Source organism: Oratosquilla oratoria, chromosome 16 (assembly GCF_046742065.1).
Source record: "Oratosquilla oratoria isolate Oo_2021 chromosome 16, ASM4674206v1, whole genome shotgun sequence".
Classification (NCBI taxonomy): Eukaryota; Metazoa; Arthropoda; class Malacostraca; order Stomatopoda; family Squillidae; genus Oratosquilla; species Oratosquilla oratoria.
The window spans coordinates 47,697,570-47,717,111 of record NC_134792.1 but is presented as its reverse complement, the minus strand read 5'-3'; the positions used below and the strand labels follow the sequence as shown (position 1 = coordinate 47,717,111).

The following is a 19,542-nucleotide window of genomic DNA, read 5'->3' as shown; positions in this document are numbered from 1 at the left end:
AAGGACAGGGGGAAATAGAAGAAAGGGTAGTGAATGGTGGGATGAGGAAACAAAGAAGGTTGTAGAAGAGAAGAAGCGAGCATTCACAGATTGGTTACAAAAGAGGACGGGGGAGTCATATGAGACGTACAAAGAAAAGAAAAGAGAAGTAAAGCAAAAGGTAAAGGAGGCAAAGAGGAGAGCAGATGTGAAATGGGGTAAGAGTATGACAGAAAATTTTGAAAGTAATAAAAAGATGTTTTGGAAAGAAATTAAGAGAGGAAGAGGAGGCGAATCAAGTAGGGAAGAAAAGGTAAAAGGTACAGATGGAGAGATGATAATAGAAGAGATGGCAGTAAGGGGAAGATGGGCAGAATATTTTAGGGAGTTGTTAAATGTGAAGGAGGATAGGGAAGGAAAGATAGCTGCAGTGGGAAATGCGAAGAAAATGAGAGTGATGAGTGAGGAGAATGGAGGAGAAATAAGGAAGGATGAGGTGAAGGCAGTTGTAAAGATGATGAAAGCAGGCAAGGCACCTGGTCTGGATGGATGCCATGCAGAATGTCTGAAAAAGGGAGGTTCAGTGATGGTGGACTGGTTGGTGAGGTTATTTAATGTTTGCTGGAGAGAGGGTAGAGTACCGGAGGACTGGAGAAGTGCCTGTATAGTTCCTTTTTACAAGGGAAAAGGGGACAAGTGTGAATGTAGTAGTTTCAGAGGGATTAGCCTGTTAAGTGTAGTAGGGAAGGCTTATGGGAGGATCTTAATTGAGAGGATTAGGAGAGGAACAGAAGGAGTAATTGGTGAGGAACAGTGTGGATTTAGGACAGGTAGAGGTTGTGTAGATCAGATCTTTGTGGTAAGACAGATATGTGAGAAAGCTATAGGAAAGGGGAAGGATGTTTTTTGGGCTTTTATGGATCTGGAAAAGGCTTATGATAGGGTAGACAGAAAGGCACTGTGGGAGGTTATGCAGATTTATGGGATAGGAGGAAAGCTTTTGGGAGCTGTCAAGAGTTTTTATGAGAGTAGTAGAGCTTGTGTCAGGATTAGAAATGGAGAGAGTGGTTTGAAGTAAAGGTGGGACTTCGTCAAGGATGCGTTATGTCGCCCTGGCTGTTCAACTTATACATGGATGGGGTGGTGCGAGAGGTGAATGCTAGGATAGTGGGTCAGGGATTGGAGATAGTTAAAGAAAATGGAGAAAAGTGGGAGGTGAGCCAGCTGTTGTTTGTGGACGACACTGCGCTTGTGGCAGGGTCAGAGGAGGGATTGAGGAAGCTGGTGGCAGAGTTTGGGAGAGTATGTGATAGAAGAAAGCTAAAGATAAATGTGGGTAAAAGTAAGGTGATGAGATGTACAAGGGGTGAAAGTGGCAGTAGACTGGAAGTGAACATTAAGGGAGAGCGACTGGAGGAAGTGGATAGTTTTAGATACTTGGGTGCAAGTGTAGCAGGAAAAGGTGGAGTGAAGGTGGAGGTAGAATGTAGATTGAGAGAAGCGAGTAAATGCCTTGGTGGATTAAAGAGTGTAATGAGGAATAGACATTTGGGAATGGATGCGAAGAGGAGACTGTATGAAGGAGTGATTGTGCCAAAAGCACTGTATGGGGCAGAAACGTGGAACATAAGAGAGGAAGAGAGAAGGAGTTTGAATGTGTTTGAGATGAGGTGTCTGAGAAGTATGGTGGGGGTTACTAGGCTAGATAGAGTGAGAAATGAGGAGGTGAGGAGGAGAACAGGGGTGAAAAGGATTTGGGAGATAGGGTTGATGAAAGAATATTAGGATGGTTTGGACACATGGAAAGAATGAGGGAAGAAAGACTAGTAAAAGAGGTATGGAAGGCAGATGTGGAGGGAGTGAACATGAGGGGACGTCCTAGGATGAGGTGGATGGATGGGGTGAAGGGGGCTTTGGGGAAGAGGGGAATGTCTGTTGAGGAAGGAAGGGAGAGGACGGAAGACAGAGGTGAGTGGAGAATGGTTGTATATGGATGATGTTGTGATTGCATGAGGAGGAATGGGCGGGGGGGTGGGGTAGTATGTGTGAGTAAATTTTGACGCAGCCCGAAGGGATTTCTCCCCGTCCTCTCCTTATATGCAAGGGGGGACGGAGAGGGGGGGTCGCCGATTAAATGAAGCGGCCTTGCTGTGGATGTGCTGTGTCTTGCGACACTGCTTCTGACCCTGGGCGGTGGGCAGGGTGCAGGGATGACCCGTCATCCAGGAGGTGCTCAGATGAGAGGGAGGGTGGGAGGGGTGTGGAGTGTATTTGGGGATGAAATGGGTGGGAGTGTTTTTATGCCTTTCCCTTTTTGGCTACCTCCCTTGGAAGGGGGAAAAAGCCTTGGTATATGTATGTATCTCAGTACTAAAATCTAAAATGGTATACACCCACAGTATGAATCAAGGTAGTGAAAAACAAGCTAATGGATCATTTTCTTTTGTAAAACTGACTACTCATTGAAACCAATCAATTAATCTATTGCATGAAACACAGCCCTAAAATATATGAACATTACTACCCAGTTAACACATGACTGTAAAATGTGTTCAATGCCTTCTGAGATAGCATCTGGGAAACTTGTATTTGATACTTGCCTATTTTCATCTAACACCATATATAACCAGTAGTTCAAAAATGCAATTGACAGCTGCTACAAAGCTACAGGTTGCTTAAGCCCCAGCTCACTGGGAATACAGATTCTCTACCTCCTGCCACAGAGTATGGGTCAAAAGCAGCAAGGCATACTCTTCTATGTTAATGCACATTAATTATTGTTCTTTAATTTAAAATGACTATTATACATAACAAGAATTCACTCACCTGGAATGGCCTAATCTGAATTCCACCTTTATTCTTTTTCTTAATCGATTCTATGAGATTCTTTACAATCATGTCAGAAACATAATCAATGTGTCTGCCACCCTGTTGAGAAAGAAAGTCAAAATCATAAGATCCATCTGCTGTTCAAGAGGAAGATTTAATCCCCAAGAGGATGTAGAGGATGCAATAAAGAAATTATTCCAAATAAACCAGTTTACTCTTGCATTGTCTTCTCATTCCATTTCTCAACCACATTACCCATTATACTCTCACAATACACACTCCCTTTATGTGTATACAAATAAAATGTTCTACAAACCTTTGTTGTTGCAATGCTGTTAACAAATGACATTTGTTGAAAACCTTTATCTGATATTGCAACAGCTACTTCCCATCTTCCACCTGCACTTTCATACACACTTTTAATTTGATTGCCTCCATCATCTGTTTTGTCTTTGAGATACAGGTCAACATAATCTTTAAAATTTTTAATCTGAAAGGAAAGTTCATTACTTAGAAAACACAAGAAACAGCAAATATCCCAATACATACTTCTATTATTCAAAAGAATGTATGAACACAATACAAAAAAATACATACAGGTATTTTCTTGCCATTGAGGTAAACCTTCACACCGCGTGTTGATGCTGCGACGTCAAAGGCTCTGCGGCTCATAAGACTAATAATGTCTTTATCCAATGAGGTCATTTTGAATTTTGCAAGATCAGGGGAAAATGTGATTCTGGTGAAGTCGTCTCCATTAAACTCCTTTATTTTTGCCTCACTAGCTTTTGCCATACTGTTTCCCCATGTCTATGAAAAAGGCAAAAAAGAATTTCTTATTTGAGGAATCCATCAACACAAGTCATTTTAAGTATGGTCAGCACAAAATTAAAAACACTAAAAAGTGTAAGAAATTTAAGATGGCACACACACATGGAAAAAATGATAAGCAAGGACTAACAAACTGTATGGAAAGCAGCGGTGAATGGAATGAGCTTGAAAGACAGAAATGGATGGATAAATGGATGAGGTAAATGGGGCTTTGGATAAATGAGGAAGACAGGGATGGGAAGGGAGCTGTCAGAAAAGGTGGATAGAACAGTGTTGAGGTGGTTTTGGCAAGGAGAAAGGAGAGAGAGAGTGAGAGTGAGAGTGAGAGTGAGAGAGAGAGAGAGAGAGAAAAAAAAAAAAAAAAAAAAAAAAAAAAAAAAAAAAAAAAAAACCACGCGTGGAAAACAGAAATGGATGGAGTGAGCCCACAGGGAAGGCTAAGAGAAAAATGGATAGATAGATGAATGGATGGAGCGAACGAGGCTTTGGATGCACATGGAAGGTCTGTTAAGCAGGGAAAATGAGCATGAAAGATACATGTCAATGGAGAGATTGTAAATGGATCAAGTGACAAAATTTTCCAACAATTTGTGGAACAAATCAAAGAAAGAATTAAGAGGCAGACTCCATCAATGGATATGTTTGATAACTGGCGATAACATAGCTCCAACCCAAAATATTGCAATCAAATAAATATATGAAACCTAAGAGCTGAGGATCAATATTCTTGTGATCTAAGCCATCATCACACAAGCATAAACCAGGTCCTACATGACTATTCCAATCTTTACATTACCTGTTTAAAACTTTTTTTATAATCTTGGCAAGCAGTTTCAACAGTAAACTTGGTACTAAAGATATTGCACAGTTTTGCTCCAAAACCATTTCTTCCACCAGTAACTTTTTGTTCTTCATCATTGTAGTTGGAAGAAGTAAGGAGGTGGCCAAAAATCATAGTCGGTACAAACATCTTCTCATCCTTGTGCATCACCACAGGGATCCCTTGGCCATTGTTAAAAATTGTTATTACATTGTTTTCTCTGAAACATGATTTAAAAATATAAACATATGACAATGATGAATACAATTATTTATTAATTTTTCAAAGAGGCAAACTTTACTACCTTGAAAGTAATCTATACCAAGGGTTTCTTCCCCCATTTAAAGGAGGTAGCCAGGTCAAAGGCAAGAACCTACTCCCATTCAGCACCTTTGTTACCCTCTCATCTTAGCTACTCATCAATGAAGGGTCATCCATGTCTCCTGCCCACTGCCCAGGTCAAAAGCAGTGCAGCTTGATACAGTACATCCACGGCAAAGACAATTCACTTAATCAGTTACCCCTTCCCCTCTCCATCCCCTATGTGCAAAATAGATTAGGGGAGAAATTCTTACAGGATGTACCAAAATATAATCCATACACAGCCATTCTCCACTCACCCCTATCTTCTGCCTTCTCCCTTCCTTCCTCAAGTCATTCCCCTCTTGCTCAAAACCCCTTTTACCCCATCTATCCACCACATCCTTGGTTGTCCCCTCAAGTTCACTACATCCACCTCTGCTTTTCACACCTCTTTAACTCATCTTTCTTTGCTCACTTTACATGTGTCCCAACTCTTTCATCAACCCTATCTGTCATCTCCTTTTCCAACCTCACTCTCCTCCTCACCTCATTTCTCACTCTACCCAACCTTGTAACCCCTATCATACAATAAAGTTGAAGTTAATAAACAAATTTAAGGGTAACAAAGGGAAATAAATCCCTCAACAAATGGCACACTTACGCATCTAATTCAATTTTGATGGTGTCCATTTTAGGATCCCTCTGCTTGTTGTCTGCAGCATTGACAAGAATTTCATCAAAAATCTTGTATAAACCAGGTACATAGGTGATTTCTCTTTGAACTATACCATCTTCGTAATCATACACCCACTGTTGTTCTGTTACTGGTTCCACAGACCCTGAAAAATAATAAGTGAAGAATTAGTGAAGAGGCCAATGACATGTAACAAGATGGACATCAGAGATAATCACCTCCCTGCCACCTAATTGGAAAATCTGTCAACATCCTCATGGTGCAATGCAGTTATGAGCTTAAGATCTCCATAATTTTTACTGCATTCCCTTCATCTAATTTTTCAATATATACAAGTACATAAACGTATGTCATACATACATATACCAAGGGCTTTTCCCCCTTACAGGGAAAGTAGACAAAGTCAAAGGCATAATTCTATTCACATCAATTTCATCCCCACCCACTCCAACTCCCATTCACCACCCCTCCCTTTCCCTCTTTTCTTGGCTCCTCCTGGAGGAAGGGAGGGTGGCATACATACTAATAATTACATATTATATATATATATATACATATATATATAGTGTGTGTGTGTGTTTCACCTTGGTCTTTGGATCACGTGTTGGACTCATGATTGACATTATTTCCTCCCGAAAGAGAGCTCAGAGCTCGTATGACCGATCTATGGGTAATACTTTGACTTTACCCCCCCCCCCAACTCCCCGACCACAAGAGTTGGAGTAACGACTCGAAGCTCAGCGATACTGAAATTATTTTCAGCCCTGGGCAGGATTCAAATCCGGACAGCCGTAGTGACAGTCTGGGACTCTACCAACTGTGCCTCATACAAAGGCACCAGTAGTTTTTCTCTTACTTTACTAAGGCACTTTAGCAAAGACAGAATACTGGGCACAAACAGACTTGACCACAACTAGACTGGTACGCACATACAAATCCTGATGCTCACACAAACACACACTCCTAAGCTCAGCTCTCACTCTTGTACAAAAACATGTATCAACTGACACAGCACTCACAAGACCTCTTACACTTAACAAAAGAATTACACAAATACACATACATTTATAACCAGTCTCAATAAAATAATTAAAAAAACAATTAAAGTAATTTTTTTTTTTTTAATTTACTTGATGCATGACAATGTTGAGTGTTGGGGCTAGTGTAGGAGGATGTTACATCATAGAACTTGATGGCTGAGGATCATCAGGAGACAAATTGTCAGCAGACATATCATGTTGTATTGGGACTCTTTTCAGAAACTTATCAAGAGTGCCTTGAATTCTTTTGCTCATCCTCTTTTAAAGTATAAGGTTATAAGGAGCAAATATTTCATGACAGGCCCCCATAACCTTTGAGCATTGGGCATTTGAATCCATCTATTCAAATAAAGCAAGACATTTGTCCATGTGGGCAAATGCCTCTGGCATTTTCTTGATGGTAAAGTGACAAGGCTAGGGATCTGGTTCTTGTTCTTCTTTTGTTGTTCATGAAGTTCCATCAACTCTGTTTGTCAGGGACTCCTTATCTTTCTCAAATAGTTCTACAAAATCTTCCTCATTTACATCCAACTACAGCCCACTGCTTAACATTACCAAGGATTTGTTGTTGGTAGCTTCTTCAAAGCCCTTGAATTACTGCACAAATTGTTAGCATAGCAGTTTCCATATACCATTCATAGCCATGCTCTGAATCTAATTCCATGTAACTTGTATGTTCATTACTGCTTTGTAGATGTCATATCCTTTCTAGAAGTCACAGACTGTGATAGACTCATTCAGGTCAGTTGCTGCAATAGCTTGATGTAGTATACGCTTCATGTAGTAGCACTTGAAGATTGCAATTACCCTTTGATCTATCGGTTACAGCAGAGATGTAGTATTAGATGACAGTAATGTCAGGGTGAAGATCTCTAATGTTTTGTGGAAGGCCTGGAGTGTAATCCAAGAAGCAGAATATTTAAGATTTTTTTTCTCTCCTTACAATACTTTTCTGCTCAGGTACAATATTATGTAAAAACCAATCTTCAAAAATAACTACGGTCACCCACGCCTTTGAATTAGCAGCCCACATAACTGGGAGAGATGCCATGACTACATTCTTTAGCATATGAGGTTTCTGTGCATGATGAACAAGCAGTGGTTTTAGGTTACAGTCACCTACACAATCACAGCCCAACGATAAGGTCAAATGTTCTTTAGTTAACTTGTATCCTGAGATAATTTTCTACTTCTTGGAAGTGAATGAACGATCTGGCATTTTTTCCAATACAACCCTGTCTCTTTGACATTGAATATCTGTGTATGGAACAAGGAGGATGGGCGGAGATACAAGGAAAGTGTTGTGAGTGGTGGGATGAGGAAGCAATGAAGGTTGTAGAAGAGAAGCGTGCATTCACAGATTGGTTACAAAATAGGACAAGAGAATCATATGAGAAGTACAAAGAAAAGAGAAGTAAAACATAAGATAAAGGAGGCAAAGAGGAGAGCATGACTGTATGACAGAAAGTTTTGAAAGTAATAAAAAGATGCTTTGGAAGTAAATTAAGAGAGGAAGTGGAGGTGAATCAAGTAGAGAATAGGTGAACGGTGCAGATGAAGAGGAAGATGGGCAGAGTATTTTTGGGAGTTGCTAAATGTGAAGGAGGATAGGGAGGGAAAGGTAGTTGTAGTGGGAAGTGCTAAGAAAATGACTGTGATGAATAAAGAAAATGGAGGAGAAATAAAAAAAGATGAAGTGAAGGCAGTTGTTAAGATGATGAGAGCAGGTAAGGTACCTGGGTTGGTTGGATGTCATGCAGAACGTCTGAAAAAAGGAGGTATAGTGAAGGTGGATTGGCTGGTGAGGTTATTTAATGTTTGTTGGAGAGTGAGTAGAGTGCCATAGGACTGGAGAAGTGCCTGTATAGTTCCACTTTTCAAGGGGAAAGGGGACAAGTGTGAGTGTAGTAGTTTCACAGGGATCAGCTGGCTAAATAATAGTTGGGATGGCTCATGGGAGGATCTTGATTGAGAGGATTAGGAAAGGAACAGAGGGAGTAATTCGTGAGGAACAATGTGGGTTTAGGACAGGTAGGGGTTACATAGATCAGATATTTGTGGTACCGTATGACAGGTATGTGAGAATGCTATAGGAAAAGGTAAGGATGTTTTTGGGGGTTTTATGGATTTGGAAAAGGCTTATAACAGGGTTGACAGTAAGGCACTGCGGGAGGTATTACAGATATATGGGATAGGAGGAAAGCTTTAAAGAGCAGATGTGAGAGGTAAATACAAGGGTAATGGATCGGGGATTGGAGATGGTTAAAGAAAATGGAGCAAGGTTGGAGAAAAATCAGTTGATGTTTGCTGACGACACTGTGCTTGTAGCAGGATCAGAGGAGGGATTGAGGAAGTTAGTGACAGATTTTGGGAAGGTGTGCGAAACAAGGAAGTTGAAGATAAATGTGGGTAAAAGTAAGGTGATAAGATGTACGATGGGAGAAAACAGCAGCAGACTGGAAGTGAGAAGAAAGGATGAGAAACAGGAAGTGGATAGTTTTAGATACTTGGGTGTGAATGTGGTGGGAACGGGAGGAGTAGAGATGGAGGTAGAAAGTAGACTGAGAAGCGAGTAAATGCCTTGGGGGATTAAAAAGTGTAATGAGAAATGGATATTTGGGAATGGTTGCTAAGTGTATGGGGGCAGAAACATGGAACATAAGAGAAGAAAAGAGGAGTTTGAATGTGTTTGAGATGAGGGGTTACTTGGCTGGATAGAGTGAGAAATGAGGTGAGGAGGAGAACAGGAATGGAGAGGGAGCTGGGAGATATGGTTGATGAAAGTGTATTGGGATGGTTTGGACACATGGAAAGAATGAGTGAAGAAAGATTAGTAAAAGTGTGGAAGACAGAGGTGGAAGGAGTGAATGAGAGGGTGACCTAGGATGAGGTGATGGATGGATGGATGGGATAAAGGGGACATTGGATAGTCTGTTGAGGAAAGACAGGAGAGGACAGAAGATAGGGTTAAATGGAAAATGGTTGTGTATGGATGATACTGTGATGTATGAGGGGGTGGGGGTGGGGGAGTAGGTGTGAAAAGTAAATTGATGCAGCCCAAAGGGATTTCTTCCCGTCTTCTCCTTTTCTACATGAGGACAATTAGTGAAGTGGTTTTGCTGTGGATGTGCTGTGTCTTGCGACACTGCTTCTGACCCAGGGCAGTGGGTGAGATGCAGGGATGACCTATCATACAGGAGTTATCAAGGTAAGAGGGAGGGAAGAGGGTGGAGGGAAGTGGAGTATGTTGAGGATGGAATGGGTGCGAGTGGTTTTTATGCCTTTGTTTTTTGGCTACCTCCCTTGTAAAGGGGAAAAAGCCTTTGGTAATGTATTATTACTCAGAGTAAAATAGAGCAAGTAATACAGCAGCAACTTTATGTTTTATAATGCGAGTAGTGTGATGGAAATTACACATGGCAGCTGATGCTGCACATGAGAATGTGAGTTGTACTGAAGTGGTTAAATGTGTGTATATAGGCTCATTTGGAAAAATAAGATAGGTTCTAAAGAAGGTGCATTTGCTGATTAGGGGCTACTAGGTTGAACGGGGGTAGCCAGGGAGTTGGGAGATAAGGTTGATGAAAGAGTATTGGGATGGTGTGGACACGTGGAAAGAATGAGTGAAGAATGACTAGTAAAAGAGGTGTGGAAGGCAGGGGTGGAAGGAAGGAATATGAGGGGTCGACCTAGGAGATGGATGGATGGGGTAAAAGGGACATTGTGAATGAGGGGAATGTCTGTTGAGGAAGGACAGGAAAGGACAGAAGATAGGGGTGAATGGAGAATGGTTGTGTATGGATGCTGTGATGCATGACGGGGAGTGGGTGGTGAGGGAGTATGTATGAGAAATAAATTGACACAGCCTGAAGGGATTTCTCCCTGTCTTCTCCTTTTCTGCATGAAGGGACAGTGAGAGGGGGGGGGGGGTCACCAATTTAATGAAGCAGCTTTGCTGCGGATGTGCTGTGTCTTGCAACACTGTTTCTGACCCAGGGCAGTGGACAAGATGCAGGGATGACCCCTCATCCAGGTGGTGTCAAGATACGAGGGAGGGAAGAGGGTAAAGAGAAGTATGTAGGGGATGGAATGGGTAGGAGTGGTTTCTATGCCTTTGTTTTTTTGGCTACCTCCCTTGTAAGGGGGAAAAAGCCTTTGGTATATGCATGGAAAAGTCCTATGATAATTATAATCAGAGCTGTACTGTGTATATGTATATGTGTATATTATATATATATATATATATATATATATATATATATATATATATATATATATATATATATATATATATATATATAGTGGGAAAAGACCTTTTGGTATATGTACCATATGTAGAAGTCATATATTGGAGGAAGGAGGGGGAATGTGCTATTGTGACCATTCCCTTTCCTACCTCAATGCTTCCACCTCTTCAGTGTGATTCTGTCTCAAGAATAGAAATGATGATCATTACTGAAAAAGTACTAAAAATTGTGTTGTGACCTATAATTTCTAGACCCTGAATGTTGACAGGGCTTAAGGCAAGTACATACACAACTTACCAATATAAGTATCAGGACGAAGCAAGATGTGTTCTAACTGTGTTTTCTTCTGATATATTTTTTCAACAGTTTTCTTGCCACCCTTTGCTGGAGCTCCTGCTTCAGGAACTCCAACAGGTCCAGTCCCATCAACTCCATTGGCAGCCACCTTGGCCTGCATATTGTCTATCAGTTGCTGAAAATAAACAAAACAAATATTAGTAATTCCCATACACTCCCTTAATCTATTCACTACCAGATTGCAGTTTGCAATTGAAACATATAGATTCCCTGTCTCCAGTCTTTTTTGCTCCAGCTGTGGTTTTCACATTATATATATTATATACTATATACATATATATATATATATATATATACATATATATATATATATATATATATATATATATATATATATATTTACATATATATATAGGGTGTTCAGGATAAATTTGATGAATTTTTTTTTTCTGTCATTTCAGAACCATCTGAAGGATTTAATTGCGGTAAAGTGCAACAGATAGCTGATTCTGTGTACTATTGGTGGATGTGAGAGCTAGAAAGCATGAACAACTGGAATATTGGAAGTGACCTGCATCATGGTGAATTGCACTGGATTAACAAATTTGGAAATCGTAGCTGCAACTCAGTGCTCCTAGAATACAGTGAGATGTGAGCTGGAGAATTGTGACAGATGTGGAAGCACTGGCTAGTAGGAAGGATCATGGCAGGCGCTCCAACTATGTCTGCACAACGAAATTCATCAAGAAACTGCAAAATAAAGGTGCAGCAAGATCCAGGCAAGGCAAGGCAATGCAGACCTTGGCAAGAGATGGGCGTCAGAGTAGAGACTATGAAGAAAGTGCTGAACGAGGATCTTTGCTACTCCTCATACAAGAGCCACAAAGGCCAAATACTCATCGTCAAGGTCCAAGAGAACTGCCTTACAAAAGGCAAGAAACTCCTCAACAAGGTTAAACACCCAATCAAGCTGAGGATGCTCTGGTTCTCAGACAAGAACTTCTGCCAGAACCAGTTGCACAACAATAGGTGGCTAGCCTACAGACCGCACGAAGTCCCCACTTCATGAAGACCAAGTTCCCTCAAACTGTGATGGTCTTTGGGTGTGTTTCTAGAGAAGGCCATGTCATGCCACCCAACATCTTTGAAGAGGGACTCAGACTCACTTCAGAAGGCTATAATGAGGTGCTGTCCACTGTTATCAAGCACTGGGTGGAGAGGGTGGCTGTGGGAAAACTATACATGTGGCAGCAGGACTCAGCTCTGTATCACACCTCTGGGAAAACCCAGAAGAACTGAAGTCTGAGAACTTCTACAAATTCAGTCCCAACATCTGGTCCCCCACCTCGCCTGACTGCAACCCCATGGACTATTATGTGTGGGGTGCAGTTCAAAAAGACTCCAATCGTACCACCTCCAACACCAAGGATGACCTGATTACCAGGATCAAACTGGTGTTCAGGCATCTCTCGAAGGGCACCGTGAAGGCTGCATGCTGCAGGTTCAGGTCCCACCTGATGGCCATGGTGGAGGTTCAGGATGGCTTCTCAAGAGTGAACTGTAATTTGCAAAATATCCTCAGGAGATGCACTTGGAATTTTAAGAATGCATCAATTTTTGGCCAAGATATGTTTTTCTTTCCTTTCCAAAAGTGTTAAATTTAACCCAAACACCCTAAATATATATATATACACACACACACACCTAGGAGTAATTATCACCAAAGACATGTCCCCAGACAAGCAGATTAACAAGATAGTCATAGGAACCTACAATTTACAAAGATCAATAAAGGTGGCTTTCAATTACTTGGATGAGATAATGAAAAACTAAATAAATAATAATAGTCACACTGATAAAACCAAGATTGGAGTACACTGCAACACTATGGACACCCAGCACAAAAAAGAATATAAAGAAAACAGATAGAATCCAAAGATAGCCCCAACACTGGAACAAGAGAAAGAGGCAATCTATTGGCCATTTAAAGAATCATGAAAGGCATGGAAGTCCTTGACAGAGAAGACTTATCAAAGTGGGATAAAAGAAAAACATGGGTACATGAAAAGAAACTCAAAAAGGACAGATAAAGAAGAGACCTGGAGGAGGAGGAGGAGGAGGAGGAGGAGGAGGAGATGTGGAAGAAGAAGAAGAAGAAGAAGAGGAAGAAGAAGAAGACGACGACGACTCAGGACCCTGACCTTGCCAAGTCCCTAGGAATTAACATGAAGCACAATTCTAAAAGAATATACAAAACCAACAATTTTTGTCATCAACAAGACCTCAGGTTCAGCAAGCAAATGCCATCATAGGAACACTGCTGTTGAAAAATGACAATGCCAGAAGGTAGTATCAATATCACGTATAGGTAGGCCTGTGTTATCTATGCTGTCACTGATAATAGTTAACAAACACGGTTAGGCTTGACTAATGATTTTTGGATTAGGCCTAAGTAGATTAGGGGTCATTACATACACTAACTAGGCCGAATATGATCACACCACTCCACCAGGGTGACAGGCATGACCATGATGACAGGGGCTCCCATAGTAGGCCTATGACTATGTCTTGTCTATTGGAGTCAACCAAATTAAAGTATGTTTTTTGAGTCAAACAAACAAATGTAATTCCCCCACCACCACCCCAGCAGGAGTTAAGCCTAATTATCCTTGACACTATATATATATATATATATATATATATATATATATATATATATATATATATATATATATATATATATATATATATATATATATATATCACCCTTTAAGTGGGCAGATCCCAGCAGACTGGAGTTTAGCCAATATTACTGCAATATTTAATAAAATATATATATATAAATAAATAAAATAAATAACATACATATATACATATACCAAAGGCTTTTTCCCCCTTACACAGGGGGTAGCCAAAAAGAAAAAGGCATAGAAATCACTCCCACCCATTTCATTTCATATATATCCCACTCCCCTCCACCCTCCTTCCTATCTTGGCACCTCCTGGATAACGGGTCATCCCTGCATCCTGTCCACTGCCCTGGGTCAGAAGCAGTGTCGCAAGACAGCACATCCACATCAAGGCCGCTTCATAAATTCGGCGACCCCCCCCCTCTCTGTCCCCTCATGCAGGAAAGGAGAAGATGGGGAGAAATCCCTTCGGGCTGCGTCAAATTTTTCTCATGCATACTTCCTCACCCCCAATCCTCCACCCACTCCCCCTCATGCATCACAGCCTCATCTATACACAACCTTTCTCCATTCACCCTTATCTTCTGTCCTCTCCTGTCCTTCCTCTACAGACATTCCTCTCTTTTGTAAAGCCCCTTTCATCCCATCCATCCATCTCATCCCAGGACGCCCCCTCATAAATAAAGAAAAAAAGATGTTTAAGAATGAACCAGGAAACTACAAGCCTGCGAGTCTCACCAGTGTTGTCTGCAAGTTAATGGAGTCCCTAGTGAGGGAAAACATCATGAAATACAAAGAAATCATTCACTAGGAAACAACTTGGATTATAGTCAGGACAATCAACAGTTTCACAGCTGATCAAGGTAATAGACCAATGGACTCAGGTGTTGGATGAAGGGAATGCTGTTGATATAATGATTTTAAGAAAGCATTTGACAAGATGCCACATAGATGGTTGTTAGCAAAGATCAGCTGCTAAAGATTGATGAGACCTGTTTAAAATGTAGATGCTTTTCAGAGTAATAGAAGGTAATGTGTGATTGTGAATAGCCAGAATTAAGGTTGGAAAGAAGTGAGAAGCGGAGTTCTGCAGGGGTCAGTATTGGGACCACTGCTGTTTATCTTGTCTATGAATGATTTGCTAGAGGAACTAAATAGTGGAGGGAAATAAGATAATGGGGCTCATACAACAAACATTTATAGCAATGGAGATCTTCAGATGTCTTTGGGTGGCACTTGTCAGACCACATTTAGAATACATAAATCAGGCATGGGCACATTACCTGGTCAAGGATGCGGAAGCCATCGAAAATGTGCAAAGGAGAGCAAGTAAATTAGTTCCTACATTGAAGAGCTTAAACTATGACGACAAGCCAAGGAAACTGGGACTACCAACACTTGCATATAGAAGTGCAAGGGGGGACATGATAGAAACCTATAAGATCCTGAGTGGCATATATGATGATGACTGTAGGTAATTTTTGTGATCCAAGAAGACCAGTGAGCATGAGGACAAGATTATTTATTTATTTTTTTAAGAAAAGGTCAAGGCTAAACAAAAGTAAGAACTCCTTCTGTAACAGGGCGGTCAATAATTAAAATTTCCTGGCCCCTAGTGCAATAGCATCTGAAACAGTTAAGGAATTTTAGCACAAATTGGACAAAGCTTGGAAGTGTCAGGAGCTATATTTCAATTTCAAGGCAAAGATATGACATCAAGAAATTCCCACACATGCCAAGGCCACTATTGCCATAATAGTAGCAGAGTTCTGAGCTGGACAAAGAGTCCTGGGATAAAGGCCTCTTCCAGGGTGTCTACTGTGGGGCTATGAAAAGAATAAATATATATATAAACAAAACAAAGAAAATTACCCATTATTATAAAAGAATTAAAAAAGTAAAAAAAGAAAAGAAAAATCAACACGTCTCTGCGAGTCTCTCCTTTTTCTAGATATTTGCTTTGGATGTTCCTCTTAATTAAGGCACTTCAAAATCTGACAGTAAATATTTCCACTGATAATTAACTAGACTGAATGAGGGGTCCATATGGTCAATAGACCATAATGGAAATAAGTATCATGTGGTTCTTTGACATCCTTGCAATCTTAGTGTATCTATATATGTGTATATGATTGCAAGTGGAAAAATAGGGGGAAAAATGCCTCCAATGTCTGAAGAAAAAGAAAAATCAAATTGGACTTGTCACTACTGCAACCTTGATGTGCTCTCTGTTATGTGTTCAAGAGCAAAACTTCCATTTTGGCTCAGTCATAATTGTATATCCATGATTCACCACCAGTTCTACCTTCAGACTTAATGTTTGAGCCACCCTTAAGTTCATCTCATAGCAACTGAAATATAATGTGCCTTCCCATCATCACTTGGCAGACTCAAAACAAATTTTGCAGCAATGTGTCATGTGAATGTGTCTTATGTTCAAATACAACAAAGCACACTCCATCATCCATGCATGCACCATTTAATCTAGAATGCTTTCCAATTTCATCAATGTGGTATATGAAAGGTATGCAACTTTTCTTGGTAGCATTAGATTAGGGGTGATCGTGTAAAGCCTAAGGGAATGTCAATGTCAATGTGGCAAAGTACCTGACCAACAGACACATATCAAATATAAAAAAATATTAAAATGTTCACTAAACCTCCATTCATTCTTGACCCATAAGAAATCAATTCGCTTTCCCATTCCTACACCTAACTACAGTGTAACAGTATTTTACAAGACAAATTATTCCAATTGTAATTCCTGTTTTTCCATTTATCAAAGTTCTCATCCAACTTAAAATACCATGAAACTTACTCGAAGTGGTCCTTCAGTAGCCATTGTCTAAGGTTACAAGTTGATGTACGCAAACGATAAAATGCAACTACTATCCACCATCGTAGTTACCGTAAAGTTTATTTTCAATTATTCCTTCAACACTCTTCCCTCAGGTTCAAACAATCCCAATGAACGTTGTGCGCCAAATTCAGCCAATACGAAGCGTCGGCGTTGTCACGTGACTACGATGTGCCAAACTTTCTAAACATTTTATATACCAACATTTTCTTCGCGTAAATAAGAATGAAATTTACAAATCTATAAAAATGGTCTTTTTGAACATATTATTCAAAAGTACAGCCATACAACCATTTATAATCATAGTATTAAAAAATAATAATGTTACATAAGTTCGGCAGCACTGCTTTGTGTCAAAGGTTCAGTGGAGCCGAAGATGGCTCGACCGGCATGGATTAGTACAAAGGCGTAAACATGTATTCTATGAGTAGGAAAATCTAATACAACAATACTTACTACCATACAAAAAAAAATATATATATTAATTGGAATAAATATTCACTACTTACTCTGTTATCAAGTTCATTAAATTTTACAAATTGGGTCTCTAAGTCCTGTTTCTAACAATAACCATCTTCTCAACCCGTGATTCATTACATTAAACACTAATCATTGTTGTCCATTGATGAATCTTCGATCATGATTTCCTGTATTTCATGACACGGGATATTCTACATTCAAACTCGTTTTAAGAATACAATTAAAGAAGCGAACTATACTAATACTTACTGTCCCGTTTTGCGTAGGCATTGTGAACAATGTAGCACAAACCGATGATCGCGATAATTTCTTGAGGACTTTACAAGTCCTCAAAGTTTTCTGCACGTGAATAATAAGAAGAACGATGATGCAGTTCAGTCCACACTTTTTTTTACGACCTCATGCCTTGGTAGAGGTGAAGGCTTGTAGGCTCATGAATTATCTTCACATCACTGATTTCCTCTGCGCAGAACTCATCTTCAGTTACTTTAAGATTACAGTACAAATTATGGGTATTCCGGAGATACGGTGAATGCGTGAATTAGGGAACCATGCTCAAATATAAGTAACTAAGAAAGCGTTCGCAGGTGTGTACGAACTAGTAACAAAGGCCATTCCACCACCAGCCACCATCAGACTGACGCCGCTTCGTCCGCCTCTTGCGTCCCCTACCACCTCCGCCACCACCTTGCAACTGCTTCTCTCCTCTCGTCCCTCTCTTCACTCTCCACTTCCACCATTTTCTCTTTCTTTCTCCCAACATTTATGTTCCTCCTCCCTTTCATTTGCTCTCTCTCTCTCTCTTTCTCTTTCTATCTATCGCATTCTTAAACAATGTTATTATTATTAAAGCTATATAATTACTTTAATCAATAATTCATTTACTTCATATTTATTTTTCTCTTGTCTTTTGGACATTTTATAACATTTTGAAATATCAGCTGTGAGCTAGTCACACCCAGTGCTCAAAAACAAATAAAGCCCTGAGAGGAAAAGCACCGCTGTATCCTCAGGCCACCTATATGAACATGTCCACTCCAAACATGCAGTTGCGATAGTTCAACATTCCTATCTTCCAGTTCTCCATGGGAGAAGCACTTGCCACAAGTTTTTATAATAAACTCTACTGCCATTTCGATTTTGCTCACTTTGTATGCTGCCATCAATCGGCACTTGTATTTGGAAATGTAATATCTGGTGAAAGAAAATGTCAGCTTCAACTTTGAGATACTGTCATATATAAATGCACAAGAAGAATGAATATATATATATATATTATATATATATATATATATATATATATATATATATATATATATATATATATATATAATGGTATAAGTATATATAGTATAATGTGTGTACATGCATGCGTCCACACACAAGTGAATCAGAGAGGAAGTGTCTGAATGTTTTTGAGATGAGATGTTTGAGAATGCACAACAATGTATAGTGTGGAAATAGATCTGCCGGGCAGAGAAATCAAGTAGTACTGAGGTGGTTTGGGCATTTTAAGAGAATGAATGAAGTAAGACTTAAAAGAGAGAGTGGAAATAGAAGTGAAGAGAGCTGAGAGGCAGACCGAGAATAGAGGTGGATGGGTGAATTAACGGGGGAGGGGGTTGGATGTACGTGAAATGTTTGCCAGTCAAGGAACATGGAGTGCAAACGATATTATATGGTGGAAAATTGTGAATGGATGGAAGAATAATGCGGTACAAAGAAATATTTTTCTTGTCTGCTCTATTAACCCTTCTGAAGGGATGAGGAAGGGTTAGTAGGGTCGCCCCAAGATGAAGCGGTGAGGGTAGGCTAAAGCCGCTTCGGTTGTTGGACCCTCCCTCTCTCCCGTGCAGGAGCTGTGCCTCCCTGCACTCTAGTTCCGGCCGCCACTACGGAGGTCCGGGTTCGAATCCCGCCCAGGGCTGAAATAATTTCAGTATCGGGTAATGGTGTGACCTTACACGCATACACACACCCAACTCCCCGCCACAAGAGTTGGAGTAACGACTCGCAGCGCAGCGATACTGAAACTATTTCGGTCCTAGGCGGGATTCGAACCCGGACTTCCGTAGTGGCGGCCGGGAACTCAACCAACCGCACCATCGAGTAATGTGCATGTGTATGTGTGTCACACGAAAGACACCGTCGGAGTGATAAAAATAGGTTACTTTACTGTTCCTTGTAGCTCTTCTTTATCTGGTCCCACTTCACCAATGGTGCTCCGCAGGACCCACATCAATAAAGATCTACTTGACTTTATAATCTGTATTTCTCTCAGATAGTGAGGTCTTCCATATCGTAACATTCAGAGAACAGAAACGTATTGTGTTTATCCTTGAAACCTTGGATGCTGACAATACGTCGTAGATCGAGAGGGAGACTATTATAATATTTTGGGGAGGCTTACTTAAAAGAGCGAAAATCAACACATGATACAACTCGGAGTTCAAATAGGGTCAGACCTGAGTCAGC

At 40.4% G+C, this 19,542-nt stretch overlaps 1 protein-coding gene across 5 annotated transcripts in view; it reads right to left on the bottom strand.

The window, feature by feature from the left end:
• The window catches only part of Top2 (DNA topoisomerase 2), a 69,770-nt gene extending 52,020 nt beyond the window's left edge, over positions 1 to 17,750 (bottom strand). For 3 of the 5 annotated variants that reach the window (XM_076199751.1, XM_076199753.1, XM_076199755.1), the window contains exons 1-7: positions 16,549 to 16,700; positions 11,041 to 11,215; positions 5,424 to 5,601; positions 4,436 to 4,679; positions 3,406 to 3,618; positions 3,125 to 3,298; positions 2,806 to 2,907 (exon numbers count right to left, since the gene is read on the bottom strand). In XM_076199751.1, coding sequence (XP_076055866.1) covers positions 2,806 to 2,907; positions 3,125 to 3,298; positions 3,406 to 3,618; positions 4,436 to 4,679; positions 5,424 to 5,601; positions 11,041 to 11,215; positions 16,549 to 16,572 — 1,110 coding nt within the window. In that variant the 5' untranslated portion in view covers positions 16,573 to 16,700. Of the gene's footprint in view, positions 1 to 2,805; positions 2,908 to 3,124; positions 3,299 to 3,405; positions 3,619 to 4,435; positions 4,680 to 5,423; positions 5,602 to 11,040; positions 11,216 to 16,548; positions 16,701 to 17,316 lie in introns of those variants that run through there. The other 2 variants (XM_076199752.1, XM_076199754.1) reach the window with 2 other exon arrangements.
• Between the last annotated feature and the right edge of the window lie 1,792 nt (positions 17,751 to 19,542).